The sequence below is a fragment of the Ambystoma mexicanum genome, chromosome 1p (assembly GCF_040938575.1).
Source record: "Ambystoma mexicanum isolate Mex_15411 chromosome 1p, UKY_AmexF1_1, whole genome shotgun sequence".
Taxonomy (NCBI): domain Eukaryota; kingdom Metazoa; phylum Chordata; class Amphibia; order Caudata; family Ambystomatidae; genus Ambystoma; species Ambystoma mexicanum.
The window spans coordinates 756389257-756409663 of NC_090921.1; the positions used below are offsets into that span (position 1 = coordinate 756389257).

Consider the following 20407-nt stretch of genomic DNA (forward strand, 5'->3'; position numbering starts at 1 on the left):
GCTCGAGGGCGCGCGAGTGTCGGAGCGATGGTGCTCCCGGCCGACTTCCGAGGAAGGCGCGGACCAAGGCTTCGCTTTGTCAAAAACCTCCAACATTTTCATCCTAAAAGCTTCCCATTCTTCAGATGATGAATGTTTTGTTAGACATTTCATCATTTTTGTGGATTCGTCCGAAGACGAAGTGGAGGGGGATCTATGGCGTCGTTTCTTTGTTTTTTTTGTCGAAGACGACGAGCGATGGGAATCGCTTCGGGACCCCTACCAATGCCTTTCGCGTCGAGGAGATTTCTCCTCACGGAACCTTGACTCAACGCTAGAGGCTTTTCGGTCAGATTCACGACCTACCTGCAGTTTTCCCCTCCTCTCTCGTAAGGTTTTCCTCGTCATCAATTGACACTTCATGCAGGCTTCCATGTCGTGGCCCTCTCCAAGGCACCATAAACACTCTCGGTGCAGATCGTTAATGGACATTTTTGAGCCGCACGATTTACATTTCTTGAAACCCGATTTCAGGGTCGTGGTCGGCGTCAATGACGAAGACATATTTCGTTTATTTATCTTTTCTTCACAGAACTCGAGGCGCGGCGATTCTCCGAAGCAACGTACACTGCGGAAAAACGGAAGTGAGGCCAACGGGTGCCTCGCGTGCTACTTATACACCCGATGACGTCACCCTCGACGGAGGCCTTCCAGGGACCATCGACTCGACGACATCGACGCACAGCGCCCTCTGCCGAAATTTATTTTTCCGAAGCAGCTGAGCTGGATGGAATAACATCAAAGATGAGGAATACGTTGGAGGACACAATCCACTCGAAAGAGGTTTACTTGACAAGAGGCGACCACTCTCACTGACCACTGGGACAGGCCGGGACTTTTTAGCCAGAGGCTCCGCTGATGCTGACCAGCGATTATCTCCCGCGTGGGCCGGTCTCTCCGATGCCAAGCTACGCACCCAGCCACCCTCCGAGGAAGGGTAAGGTCCTTTGTTCAGCCAGCACACCAACCGCCGATTGCAGTCTTTAAGCGTCTTTTGAGAGAACCCCTTACAGATGATGGAGGTAGAGGCAATAAAGGCAGTCCATATGCCAGTCCCCCTCGTACACTTTCTGCAGCCTGCAGGTCGCACAGGGCCGGAACAATGATTTACCTGAAGACATTTTCACTAATTGCACCATACGTGTAGAAATTACAACGAACACTTTGGATACGTTGAAATCTGAAGGGAAGCCGCGGGGCGGGCTATTTATACCCTAGGTCCTATTGTTGGTGGCTAAAGCACCCAAAAAGGACGTTGATAGGACACTGAAGTGTCGATGTTTTCGATAGGAAAACGCTAAATTAAAAAATGACCGAGGTTCCCAGCCTGACAATGGGGAATATTCACAGCATGTGAATCCATGAAAGATCCAATGCTGGAGAAATGTTAATTCCCAAAGCCAGGGCAAGTGTGGTGAACATACACTGAGTTCTAGGTACCATAGCCAAAGTGCCTTTAATCTACTTGCCAGATGGTCTTTCCTGCTGCATAACATGAGGCTTCAAGATTTTGTTTATGCGACGTGTATACACAGGGCCAGAGCCAAACACTAACGAAGTCTTTTGACTAAAGAAGTCTTTTGATATTGTTGATTTTCTTTTGCCACGTAAAGCAACATTTGATTCTTCTATCTTCCAATGCTTTGAATTCCTTCATACCAAAAATCAGTGGTGTCCCTTTGCGTCTCTGGAGGTCTGAACCACACTAGGGTCGTAGAGAAAGATAATGAATAAACCTCAGAGTGAGCATCAATACTGGTGCCGCACAGTTTAACAGCCAAAGTAAGTGCCAAAATGGGGACCAATGAATCTGAGAAAAGTGCTATTCTCTGCTTTTTGTTATGAAGGTCTTTAAAAGCCAGTCAAGTCCCGTTGTTGACGGACTCTTAATGCAAAATGGTGATAGGGAATGCATAACTTGTGAAATGCATTGGGGTTCGAGGAACCGGAGCAACACTGTATGGGTTCACCTCAGAAAACTGCCTCCAGAACCACCCCAGAAACACTACAAATTGAGACATCTAAAGTAGTCCATAGTTTTACAATATGTTCCTGATTAGTGCACGAGAAGAAGGCGATAGGATGGGTCTGTGCATACACCCAGGCTTCACTTCATTATGCCTTGCAAGAAATGCTAATTTCTAGTTATTGAATGTATGGATTTTCCAGAACTCGAGAGTGTTCAGTTGTTTCATCAAAGTGAATTACTTTGTTGTAATTCACTTTGTGGGGATGTAATTAATATATGTACATTTGGGGTTAAGTGGCAGAAGGCTGGGGGGAATGGTAGGGGAGCAGGTGGAAGGTAGGTAGGGAGGGCAGTATGGGGGAATAAACAAAGAAGAAAGAACACAATTGGAAGTAACTGCATCAAAGTGAATTACAGTGAAATAATTCAGTTTGATTAAAAAATATAGAACCGCATGGAGGGTGACAGACAAAAAATGCCAGTGATAAATTCTCAACTAGAGTTAAAGATACACTATGTGAAAATTCAGAAGATGTACATGGATAAAACAATAGAAGCTGGTGGAAGTTGTGGGACAGTCTTTAGTATCATAAAAGGATTAATATGTTGTAAGAGCATTTTACAATCAGCATAGGAAAACACTAAGGTGTACCAATAGCTCACAAAGAGAAAGGGGGCAGGAGGGTACAATAAAATAGGAGAATCTCTTCATGGTATAAATAAACACTTAATTCATGAAATAATCACTCAATATATTGTGTTAAGGGGAAAACAGACAAACTATCATTCAGAAATATATGAGCCGCTGAATAAGAATACAAAAATTATAAGTTACTGACCTTAGTAGTCCTTCGTCCCCTTTCCTCCATACTGCATGGGGAGTCCCTTCCTAGGGACGGGAGACAAAACCCTTTTCACCAGAAAAAACGTTCTTCCCCTTTAAATTTATAGGAGCGCAGGGGTGCGGTCGTGGGAGCATGCGCTGCCCTGACTCCGCCCCTGGTGCCACACCTCAGTCCCCATAGACGCGTTGACAATGGATTAACATTGTCTAATGACACCAGTTTTATTAGGGGGAGGAAGGTGGGACGGATGGAGGAAAGGGAACCAACGTTAGTCACTATGGTGAGTAACTTAGTTACTTAGTCCCGTCCCCTTTCCTCCATACTGCATGGGCAATTACAACTCAGTGTAGCCCTAGGGGGGAGAGGAGACCCTCCTTAAGCAAACAGGTTTCTGAGTACCGCCTGTCCAAAAGCCGCGTCTGTTCTAGAGCCGGAGTCCAAACAGTAATGCTTGCAGAAAGCCGAAGGGGTGGCCCAGGTGGACTTGCCACGGGAGCTGCCGCTGGAATGCGATGGCCGTGGCCTTGGCTCTGACTGCATGGGCATGCATGGTCGCTGGAAGTGGCTTATGCTGCCTCTCGTACGCTTCCTTGATGGCCGCTACCATCCATTGTGCTATAGAGGCCTTGGATGCCTAGTACCCCGGTCGTGACCCGCCGAAGGTAACAAACAAAGCGTCTACTTGGTCCTGTCCAAGTAGAATTTCAGGGCATGCCGGACATCCAGGCAGTGCAGAACCCTCTGAGCCTCGTCCTTAGGGTCTGCAAAGAACATAGGCAGAACTATTTCCTTGTTTAGGTGGAAAGCAGAAGGTACCTGTTGGGGAGAATTCTCTTATAAGGCTAGTTTCCCAAACCTAGTGAGTCCCCCAGCAGCTTTGCTGGATTTTTGGCGTTTGTTTTTTTCTCCTGCTAAGAGTGAGACTCTTTTCCTTCCACTCTTAGGCATGATTTGAGGTATGTCTGACTTTTTGTGTGCTTATGGGCTAGGTTTTTTTTTTACTCCACAGGGTATCATCTGTTTTTGTGTATGCGTTACACAGCACCCTAAGTGCAGTAACACAGGGGTGTCATAGTGATCCCCAATCATAGACTCCATACCCTGGGACTGACTACTGTCACCCAGGGCATGTAAAGTCACCATTGACTTTACTAGTCCAAAATTGTGAACAGAACCAGTACAAACCATCATATTGTGGAAGTACTGGAAGGGGTTAATTCGATTGCCCCTGGGTCTGTTTCCAAGGGGGCACTGTCCAGTCCCCCCTTGTCGAGTTTCTGGCTGGTGGCAGTGGTTATCACGTAAAATATTCCACCAGAATATTTCCTATGGGATTTTCCCATTGATTTTAAACGCACCACTTTTTGGTGCAATGTTAAAGATACCATTGGTTTATTTATTTAATATAAAATCACTGGTTGGGTCTTTTTGCCAGAACTTTTTTCTAAAATGGCGTTCATGTCCGTCTCTGTAACTCCAACCAAGGTCGGGCCCTTTGTTCCACTTTTTGGCAGGCTTCTCCACAGAAGCCCTCCAACAGGTGCCACTCTGTCTGGGTTCCACAGGATGTGTGGGTGGGGGAATGGGCACCCTGGACTGTGTTGCCTTAGCAACTCAAGTCACACTCTGTTCTGATTGGCCCATTGGTGAGCCGCCCGGCTCACCACTTAGCATGTATGAGTGACAGCTAGGCTGTTGAATGGGGGTTTTTCTGCATAAAAGCAGGGCTTTTGGGACTGGACCACAGGACCTAAGAAATCCGAAGAGGGGAGAAGCTGAGCCATCTGCAACGACGACACCACTGGTGGAGCCCTGCTGCAACGACCACCACTTCCCGACGACAAGAGAAGATCTTCTGCTGTAAGAGTCTTCTTCCTCTGAGCTGGTGGGATCAACCAGTTTGCCATTTCGCCTTCCAGGACGTCTCTCGGTCGAATCGCCCATGCCAAACACCCCGGTGGCGGATAGGCAAGCTGCACCACTGTGACCGTGAATATACCAGGAACGCACCTTTTAACCGACAAACTCCGCTGGTTTCTTCCCTGGCAGTGCAACGACTCCAAGTTTCCTCCTCGACAAGATCATCTCTTCCCCTGGTCGAAAACCACGAACTGCACCCGCTGCCAGGAACAACTGCCACCGCTGGAGCTTCCTCAACTTTAAAAAGGTACTGTGTTCCACCTGGCCTCCCTTTCTAAAGGTGACCCTTAAATCCTTTGCTTTCCAACTGGGTTGGCCCCAGACCTAACTTTACCTTCAGAATCAACCCAACCTCTTTTAAACATTTTCACAAAGACTTGAATGCATTTCTAAACTGTGTGATCTTGGGCACATTTCACCTTGCTCCATTTAAAGTGGGCCTGGCCTTTGAACTTTGGCTCTACAGTAGACTCTGCCTTCTTTAACTTGTTTTGGTCTTTTAAAAGTGTTGGGAACGGTTTTATTTTCATGACCTGCCTTTTTCTCTCCCTTTTACTTAATTATTGGAGTGCCATCTAAGTTACGCGCTCACCTCTGTTTTGACAAAAAATGGTGTTTTAACTTGGACTTGTCTAAATAATTCTTAAGGGAGGTGTGTATACTTTTCTGACTGTGTTTGAACTTGCTTTGATTTATAGTGCTAGTGTTTTTCTTGAAGTGTGTGTTAAATAAATAATTATATACTTTTGATACCAAGCTCTGGTCAGCGTTTGCTTGCTCTATTGTGCTTTTAGCTCTATTGTGTATCCTCTGTATACTGCCCTACTCTTCTTGAGAGAAGTCTGACTGCTCAGCCACAGCTAACAGGTAAATCTCGGTGGTACAGACTGCTACCAATTGGGTTTACTGCTTACTCCTGTAGTCTTAATCTTCTTGCAGTGGTCCCCAAGGGAACTGCACAGGATTCTGCCTAACAGTACCTTAGGTAGGAATGCTGGGTGTGGCCGCAGGACTACCTTATTCTTGTGAAAAGTAGTATATGGCTCTGAGGCGACTAGCACCTGGATTTTGCTGATGAGCCGAAGTGAGGCCTACTAGCAAGCCCGTCTTGATGGTTACCAGCCTGATGTCCGCGGACACCAATTGGCTCAAATGGTTTGTGCGCCAGGGCGCCCAACACTAAGTTGAGGTCCCACCCCGGGTGTGGCCTCTTGATGGGTGGATAGAGACTGGCGAGGTCCGTCAAATGCTTCTTGACTATCGGGTTGAAAGAGGAAAAGACCTCTTCCTCCGAATTTCTGTAGGCTCCTATGGCTGCCAAATTCGTGCGGCAGGTGTCAACCTGCACGCCAGAGTGAGCGAGGTGCGGATAGAAGGAGAGCACGTCGTCTAATGTACATGCGAAGGAGTCGATCTCCTTGGAGTCTGCCCAGTGACAGAACCTAGTCCACTTGCTCTTATACTGGGTCCTTGTAGCCTTGCTCCTTGCACCCTGTATGATCTGTAGGTTAGCTTGTGAGGCTAAGGTGCCTTAGCGTGACCTGCGCTAATATCTATGGCGCGGGATGGATGACCCTACCCCCCCTGTTGCTAGAAGATGTGCTGAGCCCATCGGAAGGTGGATGGGTGGTCTCTCCGAGAGGCTGAGCAGATCTGAGAACCATGGCCTTGATGGCCACCATGGAGCTATCAGAATGACACTGAGGTGGCAAGACTCCTTTATCTTGCATATCACCCTGTGGACCAGTGGTGTGGGCAGAAAGGCGTATGCTATCATGCTGTTCCACTAAATCTGAAATGCGTCGCCCAGGGAGCCGGCACCTGCAGACATGATCTGAAGCCACCTCTGTTGCAGCCACCCTTTGCCTCTGGCCCTTAGCCGCAGGGCTGCATGGGCAGAGGACTTCCCTGGAGCGGTCATTAATGACCTTGGTGAAGGACCAATCGGGATGGTGGGAGGGCAGGGAAGCTGGATCGGATGAGGAAGTGGGTCTTGGGGGAAGAGAGGTGGCTACTGCCCTGCCCCTGCCAGGACGCAAACTGTTTTCACGTCCTGTTGTCCCAGGAGGCAAAGAGATGCGCTTGGGGATGCCCCCATTTGCTGAAGATCTCTAGCAGCAGCTGGTCGTTCAATTGCCACTCGTAATTGTCCATTCCCAGTCTTCTGAGAGTGTCCGCCTCCAAGTTGCACTCCCCCGGGAGGTGGACTGCTGTGAGGTAGATGATGTTCTCCAGGGCCCATTTCCACATGCTGACAGCTAGTCTGCACAGTGGAGGAGATCTGGTACCTCCCTGCTTGTTGACGTAGAACATGCTGGTCGAGTTGTCTGAATGAGGATGACCTTGTCCCCAATAACCGGAAGGAAGGCTCTGAGTGCTAGCCAGATGGCCTTCAGTTCCAGCCAATTGATATGGTACTCCTGCTTCTGCCAGGTCCAGGTTCCATGGACACTGTGGTTGTCCAGGGTGGCTCCCCAGCCCCCCAGAGAGGAGTCTGTAGGGATGGTGACCTGCAGGGCGGCTGCCTGAATGGTTTGCCCTTCCACAAGTTGTCCTCTCTGGCCCACCATGAGAGGTCCGGGTGCAGAGAAGGGGGAACGTTGATAAGCTCTGCCTGAGAGCCCCACTCCTGATTCCATGACGCTGCGAAGTGCAGCTGTATTCTCATGTTGAGTCTCGGGTGGGGGACGGCCAATAGGACCGCTGTCATGAGACCCAGCAGGTGTTGGTACCACCAGGCCGATGTCACTTCTCGACTGAGGAAGTGGGCAGCGGCCCTCCTGATGGCCGTTATCGTGTCCTCCGAGGGGAAAACACTCTGGGCACATGTCCCAGATGAGCCCCAGGAAAGTCAGTCTCTGCATAGGCTGCAGCTGGGAGTTCTTGAGATTGAGCGAAAAGCCCAGGTCGTGGAGTGTGCTCATAAGAGCGTGGGAATTGTGGTGCACCGCTTCCGGAGATGTCGCCCTGACGAGCCAGTTGTCGAGGTACGGGTAGATGTGGTGGCCCTGGGTCCTGAGGAGGGCCGCCACTGTATTCATAAGCCTGGTAAAGACCCTGGGTGCCGAATTGATGCATAAGGGAAGCACCTTGTTTTGGAAATGTTAGCCCATAATTCTGAATCATAGAAAAGAACGGTGAGGCTGCCAAATCGGGACGTGTAGGTACGCGTCCTTCAGATACAGGGAGCACATCCCGTCTCCCATATACAATGGCTGTACAATGTCTCTGCTATGACCGCTGGCGTAACCATCTTGAATTTTTGTAGAGGTAGGCAGAGGTTGAGGCTGGATAAATCCAACACAACAATCAGGCCAGACTGGTTCTTCTTTTGAATGGCAAAAATCCTGCAGTCAAAGCCCAAGCCTCGCTGGCCAGCTGGGACTTCCTCCACTGCCTGGCTCTCAACGAGCGCCCGGATCTCAGCCAAAAGAGTTTCTGTCCCAATCTGTGGGAGTGGGGGGTAGGAGGGAGGAGATGAAAGGATAGGTAGGCAGTACCCCGTGGATACTACCTAGAGGACACCGGAGTCTGCGAAATTCTGATGCCAGAACTATGCGTGGAGAGCAAGCCTGTCCCCACTGGAGACAAGTGGACCCGAAGGGGCGCGTCATGCCTTCTTTCCCTCTGAGGCTGCTGGAGGAGGACTGGAAAAAGCCCTTGCTCTCTCCCACCTTTTGTTGTTTGCGCCAATGTTGAGCCGGCGAGCGGTGCTGCCTGGACCTCTGCTCTTGGAAGCCGCAGAACCCTCGGTATGTAGACCCCATGTCTGAGCGCTGCTGTGACAGGGTGTACGCCTTGGGCATGGCCTTTGTGAGAGTAGATAAAGACTTAGCCGTTTGCAAGCTGTTTTTCTTTTTATCTAGCTCCTCGTCCGTGGTGGAGTGAAAGAGGTCACCACCCTCGAAAGGCAGGTCCAATGTGCGTTCCTGGGTGTCTGGGTTACATTTAGTATATGTAAAACCAACAGATTGTCCACAAACTTGTGGAACTCTCCCGTCCCCTGCACACCCTTTGAGAATGAATTTTGGTAGTCAATATTTACTATTGGGTACCGCTATAAACTATGAGCTAGAAGCTTTTTTTCAGCAAACTTATCATTAAGATCTGGTCTTTTCTAAACCTATTGAGTTAGACCTTTCTAACACCGCACATTTTTATGTGCTTTACAGACATAAGCAGAGGGGCTCCACTTTCTGCTCAATCCCCATTTCCTGAGGACTCCCAGAACACTAGAGATACTCTATCCATCGAAGAAGTAGCCTCTAACACAATTAAAGAACCACCAGATAAATTTTTATCTCTAATTAGACCAGGTTCTCCTCCACATAACGATCCTAGACTGAATCCTTCTTTAGTGGATTCCTTTTTTAATTAAGCCCTTTTTTATTGTTTTTCTATTACATCTACAGGTTGGATAGCAACTGAGGATTCCAACTATTATTGTGTTGATATTTTTCTAATAACATATCCAGTCAGGATACTCTGCATTGGACATCCAGGTGATTAAAGAATTTCTTTTCTCAAAAAAGTGACATGACAGCTAATAGCCAGAAATTATGAATTGATTGTTATATCATATATTGTAGGATAATCAAAGATAAATGGAATGAAGAGGGCTATCAAATCTTGAAGAAGGGGACTCCAACTACCCCGAAACGCGTCGAAAAAATATTTGTCATCACAGCATGTGAACATTATATGTTATAAATCAATCTTGCTGAAAGTGTGATGAATACATTGTATGCCCAAGAACTATCCTGTGCCTGAATTATATGCGATTTTAAAATAAGTGTGTCCAAATCACCATGTTGGAGAACACATTAATAGCAGATGATTCAGAACCAAATTAAATTGATGATTGCCATCATTTTTATACCAACAGTGTCCTAAATTGGTTTCTTCCATAAACCTTTTTCTTTTTTTTCTAAACAAAGCATTCTGTTATCATTGTGCAAAAAATTGTGACAGTTCTTGATTGTCTTTACAATTGCAAGGGTGTGCAGGGGACGCGAGAGTTCCACAAGTTTGTGGACAATCTGTTGGTTTTACATATGTTAAAAACAACCCAGTGTCAAGGTAGGTATTCTCCCCGGCACCCCGCTAACTTTCTATAAATTCTATAAAAATCCTTAAAATTAGGTGTGCGCTAGGCAACACAAACATTAAAGTTAGTAGCCCGGAGCCAGACCGTCCTAATGTCCGTGGCTATGCATATGGCCCGGCCAGAGGTGTCAATGTGGGCCACGGTGGACTCCATAATGTCTTGCGCCACCATTTTGGCCTTTGCCAGTCCTGCCTTGAAATGTGACTGGCTCTGCACCGGAAGTTCTGGCAGGAAGTCCGCTATTTCCCGCCAAAGCCTCTGGTTAACGGCTGCCAGCATGGCATCCGCTTTAGCTTGACAAAGATGCATCGAAGTGTTGGAATAAAGATTTTTCCCGTACGCCTCCAAGATCTTCTCCTCCTTGCCTAGCAGCGCCGCTGATGAGGAGGCCGAGGACGACAGGCTTGGAGTAGAGTGATGCCGCAACAATCACCGAAGAGTGTGGCTGAGGATGGGCTGACAGCAAAAGTGTATCCCCCTCCATTTGCCTGTACTTGGCGTCCAGGCGTCGATTGACCGGATGGACCAAGTGGGGCTTGAGCCACGCCTTTTTGGCCAAGGCGACAACGTCCTTCTGTATCGGGATCCCCGTTCTAACCGTGGGGCGTAGCGTGAGGACCTCAGCGAGCACACCCTCTGCTGGTTGCTGGACCTCGGGTTGAGGAAGGCCCAAGTACTCTGCCAGCCCTGCAAGACGTTTGTGGGAGGCCTTGGTTGATGATGGTGTGTCAGGGTCTTCTTCCTCGTCCATGTACACCTGGGTGTCCGATTGGTCTGGCACCGGTGGAGGGGTGCTGGGAGCCGAAGGCTGAGGTGTGGAGACCAGAGCCGCAGGCTGCAGCGGAGGCTGGTATGGAACCGCCTGTGCTATCGGCTGAGGGGCCGGAGCAGGCAGCGGGCGCTGCACTGGGGCCTGCGACGCTGGAAACGAGGGCAGAAGGGCCAGAGGGACCAAGTCCCTGAGGATGTCCCCATCTGAGGACACCTCATGAGCCAGAGGTACCTTTCAAAGAACCTGTACTCGCAGGCCGGAGGGGTGGTAGGTGATATTGATGGGGTAGCGGGCGGCTGCTGAGGCCGTTGCATGCCCTGACTATAAGGACACAGCAGCAACCTGCCCTGCGCAAATGAAGGATAGGCTGTAGGCCACATACCTGGTGGACACCAGTCCCACCTTGACACTCGCTCCTCCACCTGCTCCCTTCCTTGGTGCGGTATCGGATGGGTGCCCATATTGTCTGGCATGGCAGGCATCTTGTCGAGCTGCCTTCCACGTGCCGAAGTTGTGTTGCTTGGCTCACTGGCCCCAGCCTCATCCAGGACTCTTGTGTGGATCATGAGGCCTACCCTGCATCTCAGGTCGAGACCTGGTAGGCGTTTCGCCCTCGACGGTGGTGCTGGTAGTGTTGCGTATATGCGCCCCCTCGTACATGTCGCCAGTACAAAGGCGTAGAGCAGCCCTACTGTTATATAAAGGGACTAATGCTTTATGTATTGTTATTGTTGTTGCTAAGTGCTAATGCCTTTTCTGTGTTCTGACAGGCAGGGCATCAGTGATTCTAGATTGGATCCCTTGTGTTTATACCATTCTGGAATGATATGTCATCAATGTTTATGCTTGGCTTTATTCAGTTGTACCCTGGATGCTGACTGTGTTGGGGGTCTTATGCTTTACTGCTGGAAACTAAGTAAATAAACTGTTTCCTACTTACCTTGCGGCTTCTTTACAATGGCGACGAGGATGGGATAAGGATGAATCCCTGCTGAAGCCAAGACCCCCAACTGCCCAAAAAAGGTGCTGGGGAAGAACAGTCCAGGGTGGCCTGCGGGACCCGGCATCCAGGAGGACTATCCCCTGAGCTTGTGGATTAGCTCACACCATCAGACGCTGGAAAAGTTTGTCTGGCGGGGATTAGGCGAGCCCTGCCGCACGGGGCTTGGAGGAGCCCGTGCCAGCCTCAAGTTTGGCTCGAAACGGAGTTGCCAGTCTCAAAAGTCTGACTGCCTGAACGTGGATGTGGTGCCAGCAGTAGCGTAATACAGGAAAATAACGAAGGCTTGCCCAGGGCCTCCTGTGGGAAGGCGAGCAAGTTGAATGATACTCAGATGCAACGCAGGTGAGGAAGTGTGCGTTCCCTGAGGATGGAAGTGTGACTTCTCAGATGAGGAAGTGTTCCTAAAATTGGGAAACTATTTTACTTATGCAGGAAGTTTGATTTCTCAGATGAGGAAGTGTTCCTAAAACATTTTGCAGGAAGTGTGATTTCTCAGATGCGGAAGTGTTCTTAAAATTGGAAGACTACTCTACTTTTGACTGGGAAAACTAGTCCCACAGAGGATCTGTCATGGGAAGTTTCCTCAATTGGGAGAGTTAAGGCTCTCAGTGACATCTGACACACCTCCACAAGTTCCTGGTTAATATTTGGACGCTGGTGCAGTGAGTGCATTCCCTTGCATTCCAATCCCAATAGACGTTACTGCTTTTCATACTTTCTAAGAGTGAAAGACAGACATGGCTTTGTCTGGGATACCTGGTCCTCAGGTGTTTATGCCTACACCAGGCCCGCCAAAAATCAAGTGGGCCCCTTGGAAGAACGGTTTTCTTCATTATGTTAAAGCCACTTGTGGAAATGGAATGTCAGTAGAGCGCAAAGTAGCTATGTGAATGCATTTCTTGGGCTATCAAGGTCAGAGGATATATGACACTCTTCCTGATAGTGCTTAGTTAGATTTGGAAGAGGGGACAAATGATTTTGATCTAGCGTTAATCAAACTTGATAAGCATTTTGAATCAACAAGCACTGTATTGGAGCGATATCACTTTGGCATGAGGTGCCAACATGAGGGAGAATCTGTTGAAGACTATGTAACTGCTTTGAGGCATTTAGCACTAAATTGTACATTTGGGGGTGGACTGGAAGAACATATAAGATCAATTTATGATTCATTGCTCTAATGATAAAATACGAGAGGAAATTTGGTTGAAGGATGATCCCAATTTAGATGAGGTTATTAGTATAGCAAAGAGAATTGAGCATACCCTGCAGTGTGTAGCGAAACTGTCTCTTAAAGAAAATAAGCCATCACTGGATATTGAAGTGTTGAGGGTTGGCGACAAGAAGGGTGGTTGCTCGAAGGAGAAGAATACATTTAAAACCAAGCCCAATAAACGTCATGAGAATACCCAAACCAAAGGTGGAGGTGGTGAGCAACCTCACAAACGCTCTCAAAGAGATACTACCCAATTTAATGTAAAGAGAGAGGATAGATTGTGTTTTCGTTGTGGGAGTTCACGACACCTATCCACATCTCCCATTTGCCCTGGAAGACGTGTGAATTGTAGTTTGTGTAAGAAATGGGTGCACTTTGAGAATTGCTGTAAAAATTATCGAAGTGGTGGTGGGAAGGGAACACTTTTAATTGAAGAATATGATGGTATGTCGTCTGAAGAAGCTGATGTTTCTGAGAACGAGATAGTTACAGTCCACATGGTAAAGTGCTTGGGGTCTGATGATTGTGAGCATCCCTCAGCGTGGATAAAAGTAAATGGTCATTCAGTTAAAATGCTTGCTGATTCATGTTCAAAAATTACATTGGTATCCAAAATTGTCTTTGAAAATGTAATTGGAGGCGATATTAGGCGTTTAGTTCCCTCCGATAAAACACCAGGAGGATACAATGGTGATAAAAAAGAAATTTTGGGATGTTGTATAGCGGTATTCAAGTTAAAGGATAGGATGACACACGGGAAAATATGTCACAAAAAGAGGTGAAACTCTTTTGGGTTGGAAGGAACAAAGGGGTTTGGGAATCAAATTAGATCCCAATAGTGAGGAGCAAGTTCTCAATGTAAGTGACCCATTTGCGCTCAACAGCAATGGAGCCAAATGTGAGATGGTAGCTAGATATCCTGAAGTATTCTGTAACAAAGTGGGATGCCTCAAGGGGATGGTTCACAAGATTGAGATAAAAGGAGGGAGCAGTCCCGTTGCCTCTAAGCTGTTAGGCAGAAACCTGTGCAGTTCCCTTAGGGAGCACTGCAAAAGATTTAGGACTACAGGTGTTAGCAGTAAACCCACTTGGTAGCAGTCTGTACCACCCAGATTTACCTGGTAGCTGTGGCTGAGCAGTCAGACTTCTCTCAAGAAGAGTTAGGCAGTATGCAAAGTATACACAATAGGCACTCAGACACACCAATACAAGCAAACACTGACCAGAGCTTTTGTCAATGTTTGATACGAGAAAGAAAACTATTCTGGCTGTTGATGCCAGTGACACTAAATCTACCCCGTACAGTCGGTAGCAAGGTACCTTAAGTGGGAAGGATCCTCCAGCGGTGGCAGTTGTTCCTGGCAGTGGGTGCAAGTCGCGTCGTCGTCCAGGAAGAGAAGATCTCGACTTGGAGGAAAGATGAAGGTTGTTGCACTGCCAGGGAAGAAACCAACTGCAGAGTTTTCCGGTTAAAGGTGGTACCTTTGTTCCGCGGTCGTGGTAAAACATGGTATCCCGGTTGCCGGGGTGCTTGGCAAGGCGGCCACGAGGTATGTCGGGAAGGCGAAAAGACGGTGAAACTGGTTATCCCCACCAGTCAAAGGAAGAAGACTCTCCGGCGGGAGATCTCCTCTGTCGTTGGGAAAAGTGGTGAGACGGTCCAACAGGGCTCCACCGGTGGTTTCGTCGTGGCAGGTCGGCTCAGCTTCTCCCTCGTCGGATTCTTAGGTCCTGTGGCGACTTCTGAAGTTCCAGTCCCCAAAGCCCTGCTTTTATGCAGAAAACCCCCACTCAGCCTAGCTGTCACTCAAACATGCTAAGTGGTGAGCTCCGCAAGTAGAAACAGGAATTAGCTCATTTGAACTTATGAGAGGCCGAAAGGCGATACCTGTGTGGCTCCAGCTTGGTTGGGCAGGGCAAGAGTGACAGATGTGGTTGTGGATGCCGTAAAGAAAAAGATGGGTGTTCGAAAGGATAAATGGGTGGAAAAAGTGAATGAGTGACATCCTAGGAAAACCACTGTGGTCGAAGCTGGAGATTTGGTGAGGATAAGGAAGGCGGTCATCTCCAAGAAAGGGGAGCCACTTTACACAGAACCAGTTAGAGTTACACGAGTTTTCAAGAACGCTGTGTGTGTGGAAAGTGGACAAATATGGTGTTTGTCCAGAATTGCAAAAGTAAAGTGATAGAGCATTCGCATTTCATTTTATTCTTCTTGATGTTCATTTTACTGCTGTTTGCTTTTATCAATAAAGAATTTTATTTTATAGGGGAGGGAGATGTGTTATATAAAGGGACTAATGCTTTATGTATTGTTATTGTTAAGTGCTAATGCCTTTTCTGTGTTCTGACAGGCAGGGTATCTGATTCTAGATTGGATCCCTTGTGTTTATACCATTCTGGAATGATATGTCATCAATGTTTATGCTTGGCTTTATTCAGTTGTACCCTGGATGCTGACTGTGTTGGGGGTCTTATTCTTTACTGCTGGAAACTAAGTAAATAAACTGTTTCCTACTTACCTTGGCTTGCGGCTTCTTTACACCTACCTTGGGCCTTGATCGATGATTGACAGAAGCCTTCAGATCCTCTGGAGGCAACCTCTGGAAGAGCTCCCTCCACCTAGCCAGTCCGTTCTTCAGAGCCCTCGAAGAAAGCGTGTTGCACCCGGTACAACTTTGCCAGCCGTGGTTGGGGCCAAGGCAGCGGAGGCAAAGGGCGTGGGGGGTCAGATGTAGGACAGAGTCCTTTGCAGGCTGGACACCTGCTAAAACCTGTTGAAGACGACATGCGCCAGGGAGGAGCGTGACGCCTGAGGACCGAGTACCTGAATGAAAAAAGGCAAAAAGACAGAAGTATCTGCGTGTGGAATTACATGGCTGAAGCCAAACCTAGGAGCGTTGGTGAATTCGGCCCGTTCCCGTGGACACGTAAAAGGGGACTGAGGTGTGGTGCCAGGGGGAGGAGTCAGGGCAGCACATGCTCCCAGGGCCGCACACCCGCACGCCTCTAAATTTAAAGGGCCGGTAGTTTTTTTCTGGTGAAAAAGGTTCTGTCTTCGCTCCCTAGGAAGGGACGCCCCATGCAGTATGGAGGAAAGGTGACGGGACGTAAGAGTACGGCAATTATTTTGAGAAAATACATAAAGTTCTGGTACATATAAAGTGCATGAAAAATACATTAGCATATATGATTAGAATGTATCAATATTTTGTATGAATTGGTATTTTGGTTTTTCTACATTGTTATATTTTTTTTAAACTCATCCAAAAAATAGATCATAAGATTTGTACAATAAGCTAAATAAACATCAAGTACACTGGTAGGTCTTAAAGAAAAAAAAAACACTGCTATGCGTCTACTTGATTCAAGAATAATTCAGACTGACCAACTTGCTTCATCTTGCACATAGATGTGATTTTTTAAGACCTACCATAATGCATAAATAGGAATTGAACGTACTGGATCTTTATGTATAGAAGCTCATTCATAGATTTGCTGCAAATCCAGTTGCATTAAGAATTGAAGCCCGGAAGAAAAAGAGGCAAAAACTACTTTGTCTACTCATCAAAACTAGTGCATAGCAGTATCAATTTCAAATCACTTCCGTTCATCCTAGTGGTTTTTGGTCTTGCTTACAGAGACAGACTACATTTATATCGCTTCTGTTCATTCTGGTCATCTAGGTATATCAAAATCTACCTAGCATTCGATAAAGACGGAAGGTCAGAGACGCCAATGTTAATTTAGCTTGTTGTATAGCTGTTAGGAATTGGTATTTTGTATTTTTCTACATAGTCATATATATGTTTTTCTAATTGTGAATGTGTTGTTCACGCAACTTTTATGCACCAGCACTTCGTGTAATGTATTTCCTCCAAGTATTTGTCATTTGTATAGATGTTCAAAAGCTTTTTTTTTAATGTGTTGTATTGAAATAAAATATATTTGAATGACAGTTTGCTGTATATTACGAGTGGATGATTGTTCACTTCTCAATATAATAAGTGATTCACTTGTAGCTGGAGTATTTCTAAAGTAATCAACTTCTGATCAACCCCCTCTCCCCCCTCATTGCGCTGATCCAGGCTGTTGTCAAGAGGCGAAAGGTCGTTGTTGTGCAGAAACAGCACCTGATCATGCAAGGCTAACACATATTCATGCATGGCCAGGGTGAGTGAAGCATTAATGAACATGTATCGAGAACACTAAACAGTACATACTACACAGAGGAGCATCATGGCACATGCACATGTCAGTGGGTGCTTATTAAGAATGCCCAAAGGAGGAAGTATCATGTCTGGAATGGACAGAAGTGCAGTGTCAAGCCAAGGTGCAAGGCCTGCATCACAAGATGTGTTAGTTGAAATCTGCCATTCCAATAGTGCTTACATGGTTAGTGAGGAATGGAAGCTTTGTTCAGGTTTCATAGTTCATCATCTTCTATGAGAATTACATCATCTCCACTTCCAGAAACGGAGGCAGCATCTGGAGAAAGACGGGAGGCCATGAGACAGTAGTCACCTCTACACGCTTCCAATATGAGCCCTTCCATTCCCAATCAGAAGCAAATTTAGTACAACTGTTTGGTCAGTAATCACAATACCCTTTAACTGTTGTCAAACCAGAAACAAGTGGAGAGCCACGTGAGGACACATTGCTTATATCCCAGTCTAGGAGCAGGAAGCAAGTTGTCTACAATCTCCAAAATCTCATACTGATGTAAAGGGTAGGAGGGCAAACAGTATACCGATTCTGGAAAGTAGATTTCAAGCAGTGTATTGCCTAGGAGATAGCTACTAGAGAAAGTATTTAACAAAGTGAACATAGTGAAATAAGATCGGAGCATGTTTAAACAAATTTAAAAAGTTTCATGAAATCATAGATTTTTTTAAAACTATTCAACAAATATTTTTTCATTTACATTTGCACATTATTTATATAACTTTTCAAAGCTGAAACACATTTAGAATATATTTTGTTACAGTTACAACTTTAGAAATATTTTTGTAACAGCCTTTGCATTTCACATTAAAGTGTAGCAACTCACATTTTAGACTGGTCTTCGAATGACACACAAGTGATGTTACACATAGATTTGCCTTCTAATTGTTTTATTGACCATGAATCGAATTTGGACAGATTTGACATGAAATTGTGTGGAAAGCGGTTTGTCAATAGCTGAATATGAATTATTGGCCTTGTGTTTGAGAAGTTTTTTTAGGAGACAAAAGCTGTGTAGTAAGCGAGAAGATAGTGGTTGCAAGTCACTGGTTTATGAATATATATTGTATAATGAAATGTTTCAACTCCTAATATTTCACATTTGTGGTATTCATTTTCGATATATAGTTAAATATAGATTTTTGTTTAATTCCTTTGTTATTTTTGAGATGTTCATAATGTATTGGAAATTCAGTAAATTTCCACATGTATTTCTATCAGATAATTTCCAGGAAAATCTACATCAAAACAGGGAAGCTTTCCTTGTTTACAAAACAGCGAAGCTTTCCTTTTTAGATGTCCTTGTGTGTAATGCTACATCAGTTGATATGATTGATTTGTTATGCTTTGTGGTCACAAACAGTACATATATCCATCAGCCACGTCACATAGGGAAAAGGGCTCGAGTAATAGCTAGATTACAGGCTCGTCTTTGGGTGTGGGTGGGTGGGTTTTGGGTAATAAGAGGGGGCGGGGATCTCAATAGCAGTATAAAAAGTGAAAGTTAGTGAAAACAAATTCAGCAAAACTGTAGGGCGCCAGAAAATATTCTGCAATTCTTGCTAGAGCCCTTCTTTGATGGCGTCAATGTGGATTCAGTCTCTTATCTTAGTCTGCTGTTGTACAAAGCATCTTGCATGTGCTTAATCAGGAATTGGGCTATCGCCCATTGTGTTCGTTTGCACTCTGTAAATCCTCAAGGGAAGGGGTCTCATGCTTTCCAAGTCTACGATTGCAACAAATGAGTCTGTAATGGTGTAAATCTGCCCCAAACATCTAGGAGATAGCTGTAGTTGCTTGACGTCCAATGCAGAGTTTTTGTCCTCCAGTTTTTATACACAGCTACCATTATTGAGTAACCTTTCCTAATTCATTCTGAAAAACACATCAACAAAATAGCTACTTGTCACCCACTTGCCCTTTGCGCACAATCAGTGTTTGTTTGCACCACAGATGATGAGAAAGGAAGCCAATTGGTAATGGCAGCCTGGTCAGTTTCTCCTTGAGAGCAAACAGCCAGGTATTGCCATGAAGTAACATTTGAGCATACATGTCTCCAATAACGCCAACGGTGGGGCGGGGGTGGGGATGGGTACTATGAATAGTTACAAGTCATTTACTGCCACTGGTTCTTCTGGGTAGATGGCACACTTCAGTCATAATACTCACCATACATGGGTGAGTTACGTACAGGACAAAGCCTTGCCAGACAGAATTTCATCTACATCATTTGACCATGCGTGCATCCATTGGATCAGGCATGATTGACAGCAATGTTTACTAGCCTTATGACTGAGTGCCATCTTAACTATCCTTCCTTGCTAACAGCCAATGGGGCCATGCTGTGAAACAGGTTGGGATAATGGAAGGGACTAAACAGCAGTTGGGCCATATTAACAGAGATTAACTGTCTTGAAAGGAGTCAAAAGGAGGATTAAGACGTTACAAGCCTCTGAGGAAGGGCAATTGTGTGTTTGAAACACGTGTCAGGCTGAACATATTGGACTTTAATGAATACATTCACAATAGTGGAAGCTCACTATAATTCAATTGACTTTGGCGCTGTGAGACTGATTGTGTTATCTAAACATTTTAAATACTTGCCCATAAATTCGACAGCTAAAACTCAGCTTGAAGTGCTTTTTTGAAAAATAAATATTAAACATTCCCACTGATTTGAAAATGGGTTTCATTACCAGGTTTTCTACCGATCATGTGGCAGACTTGGTGTGTGTGTCAATCCCTTTGATAACTATACAGAGCTGTATTAGTCCAGAAGAAAGATTATGTTGAAGCTGCCATAGTGAGAGTGGTATGAAGTCCAATAATCCTGGATTGATCACCATTCTAAGGGTTTTTTCCACAGTGGTCAGTACAACATATGTGATTTTGTGCCATTCATTAAAAGAGAATTTATGGATTGGAGCAATGGTAGGACGTACATCATAAAACAGTTAAAGACACGTACCATGGTTAATGTAATCTCATGTCTCTGGCAGAAGCAGTAGGTTGGATCCACAATTTGCTCTCTTAAAAACTGTACAGAGGAACATCCCGACGGTGCATGTTGTGTGGTTGTACCAGCAGTATTATTCCAGCACCAAGATTCCTTCTGGCGAACGGGTGCTTCATAAATACAGGTAGCATAAACATAACAAAGGGCAATTGAAAAATCACAACAATACATATCCAGTGGCCTCCCATTTTTGAGTGTGCTATGGCTGCTGCCTGGTTGGACTTATGTTTCTTGTAATCGAATGTATTACATTACCTGGAGTTGTTTCTCAGAAGGTAGCAATTCTGTTGGATTTT

The 20407-nt window shown here is 46.0% G+C and overlaps 1 protein-coding gene across 6 annotated transcripts in view; it reads right to left on the minus strand.

Moving 5' to 3' along the window:
* TDRKH (tudor and KH domain containing) overlaps positions 1 to 20407 on the minus strand; it is a 2163439-nt gene that overhangs the window by 121968 nt on the left and 2021064 nt on the right. For 5 of the 6 annotated variants that reach the window (XM_069650772.1, XM_069650762.1, XM_069650739.1 and 2 more), the window contains one exon: positions 17264 to 17359. The exons of the other annotated variant lie outside the window; for it this stretch is intronic. In XM_069650772.1, the coding sequence (XP_069506873.1) occupies positions 17298 to 17359 (62 nt within the window). In that variant the 3' untranslated portion in view covers positions 17264 to 17297. The remainder of the gene's footprint in view (positions 1 to 17263; positions 17360 to 20407) is intronic. 6 annotated transcript variants of the gene reach the window in all.